General features: G+C 39.2%; 1 protein-coding gene across 2 annotated transcripts in view; it reads left to right on the top strand.

The window, feature by feature from the left end:
- Positions 1-1,485: 1,485 nt before the first annotated feature.
- Positions 1,486-2,810, top strand: part of LOC104942558 (SAM pointed domain-containing Ets transcription factor) — a 3,356-nt gene continuing 2,031 nt past the window's right edge. For both annotated transcript variants that reach the window (XM_010767798.1, XM_010767797.1), the window contains exon 1: positions 1,486-1,903. In XM_010767798.1, coding sequence (XP_010766100.1) covers positions 1,495-1,903 — 409 coding nt within the window. In that variant the 5' untranslated portion in view covers positions 1,486-1,494. The remainder of the gene's footprint in view (positions 1,904-2,810) is intronic.

The raw sequence follows: 2,810 nt of genomic DNA, 5'->3' as shown, positions 1-2,810 counted from the left end.
TGGTATTTCTTGTATTTCCAGATTTTAAACACTTCTTATGACGTCTTATTCTATATAGTGTGCGCTTACTTGTCTGGTATTGGGGCCAACCTCCACCAACTCAGGAGGAGGACAGGCTCGGATCATTGGCCCGTTCGAAAGCGCTGGAGACGCTGTAGTACATATGCCAGGCCTGTAGATGGTGCTGTTCTCACAGAATCAGCCCATGCAAAGACAGTGTTAAATTGAGCGAAATGAGGAATGGCTAAAATGCATGATCTGTTTGGTATTTTGAAAAATAAAAAGTATAAATATGCCTTATATAGGTATGGTCCTACACTATATTATTCAAATATAGCATGATAGGTCCACTTTAAGCAACTTTATCAGTTATTTCTAACCCCATTTTAACCAGAAACTCCAACAATAATCCAACTTCTGATATGTGACTTTCACACCACCTCGCTCCATGTGCCATTGTTTTGGACCGAAGACCAGTCACCTCATTATCAGTCTACCTTTCAGTACTTCATTCTCAATGTTTACCTATATTCAGCAAAATGAGTCTGATCATGCAGGTACTTTTTTTACACATCTCTTGTCGTGCATTTTTGTCTTTTGGGATGTTATATATACTGTTTTATTTTCTGCTGAGAGCAGTGGAGGAGAAAAGGCAAAAAGCTATACGGGTTAAATAGATGCGTATCACTTGAAATGAAAACAGGTGTATTATTTGTCAAATCAAATACTGACATACCGCACCACTCCCAACCCAGGGAACTTTTCTCTTACTCATACTTTGCTGAATACGCTCTAGTGACTTATCTCTTATCCACAAATGATGTGTCCCACCCTTTATCCAACCCCTCTATTCTATCAAGTTTTTATTTATTTTTTTGTCAATTTAAAGACCTGATATTCCAGGAAAAAAAGCACTGGGTGTTACATTGAGATACTATCCAGACTTTTTGAAATGTCAGTAAGACAAACACATTTATTTTGTATTAGTTGTTTGAAAAAAGGTGTGATTTCATGTCTTTATCTGTAGTTATTATCTTAAAGGTGGGGTAGATTGCTTTGTGATATTGTTGATTGATGGTGAAATTAACGGTAAGTGAGGTCAGAATTCAACACGTGCAGAACTCGTTTGGCCTTGATTTTCTTTCAGATTCAAACGTGAATCAGAATGTACTTTTTTGAGTTACTTCGATACACAATGAAAGTCAAACAAAGAATTTAGCTTCCATTTTAACAAACACACTGGCTCCACTTAGCAAAGCTGGAAGGACAGATTCCTTACTTCAAATATACGTCCCAGCTGAGCAAATACCTTGGAACAAATATCAAGCTTATTTTTAGGACTTTTACTATTTAAATATTGAGCATTTGGGCGGGGTAGCATCAGTGCAACTCTGTCAATAATGAAAATGTCAGGTAGGGTGTAGATTGTTTAAGACCCTGATGATAAGATGTCATGACAGGTCTTTATTTTTCTCACAGTTTTTTTTGACAAACATGAGCATGGGGAGTCCAGGCTGTGAACACACTGCATACTCACCTCTGTACATCAGCCACCCGCACTCTGACGCCCGGATGGCCTGGCTGGACGAGGCGGACGACATCAAACCCCCCCGCAGCTTGTTGGGGCTTCCTGAGCTCAGTTGGACGGGGGTCTACCTCCCCCGCAACAACATATTAGCTATGGAGGAGAACCCCTGGGTGCTGAGGATGACAGAGTCTCCTGCCGCTCCCCCATCCAGGACACTCGAGGTGAGCCAAGCCAAGCCAGGCCAGACTCAGACCCCCCCGTATGAAATGGAGGGTCAGGTGGAGGAGCACTGTCTGGAGCAGGTGCAGACCATGGTGGAGTCAGAGGTGCTGAAGGATGTCGACACGGCTTGCAAACTGCTCAATATTGCACCAGGTAGGCCAGGATACTATATAACATGTGCAATATTATTATTATTAATCATGTATTATGATAACGTGCAATTACGTATCTGCCACTTCGTTTTTTTCACTACTAAATACAGGTAATATTTACATTAATTATGTGACCGTCTATGTTTCATGTTTCCTGTAGATATTTAATTGCTCTTTTTACTGCACTTTTAGTGTACAGTTTTACTATTATGCTGCTGTGTTTATTTTATTTGTGTAACTCTGGCACAACAATTTTCTTCGGGATAAATCAAGTCTTATCTTATCTTATACAATTACTGTCGTTAAAATAAACCAAAAAGAGGCATTTGAATAGCTGTTAGAAAGTGTTGGCAAAAGTTGTAGTGCTGATAAAATGAAAATGTAAAAGCATTCATTGTCTGTTGCTCTCACACCAACTGAGTGAGCATCAAAGACCCGGCCCACCTTGTGCAAACGTTTCAGTTGACAGACGATCATCTTCCCTTCTCATGAACTGGGTCTTTATCTGGAACCTTTAAAACATACAGTGCATGTGTGGTTATTTGCTCTGTAAACATCACACTTCTTCTCAGGAAGTAGGAAACATACATGAGGGTCATCATGTCATTTCACATCATTTGAAATAGTTAGCCAGTGAATTGAGAGTAGCATGATTACATTATCGATAAAAAGATATGTTGTTTTAAATGGTGACGAATAAAGCAACAAATGCCAAGATATTTGACTTTCTGTCCCTTATATGGGTCAGATTTAAGAAAGACAGAAGCATTCATTTCCCATCGTGCAACTAATTGCATCTTTATGATTAAAATGTGTAGTTTGTGAGCCTAAAATGAAAAGTAAAAACATTTAACCTGAAGAAGAATCTTACAAACTGTTTCCTTTAAAGCTGAGTCTTCTTTGACTGA

The sequence above is a fragment of the Notothenia coriiceps genome, unplaced genomic scaffold (assembly GCF_000735185.1).
Source record: "Notothenia coriiceps isolate Sejong01 unplaced genomic scaffold, NC01 NC01_scaffold00004795, whole genome shotgun sequence".
NCBI lineage: Eukaryota > Metazoa > Chordata > Actinopteri > Perciformes > Nototheniidae > Notothenia > Notothenia coriiceps.
Note: the sequence above shows the minus strand (reverse complement) of the source record. Positions and strands in the feature narration are given on the sequence as shown.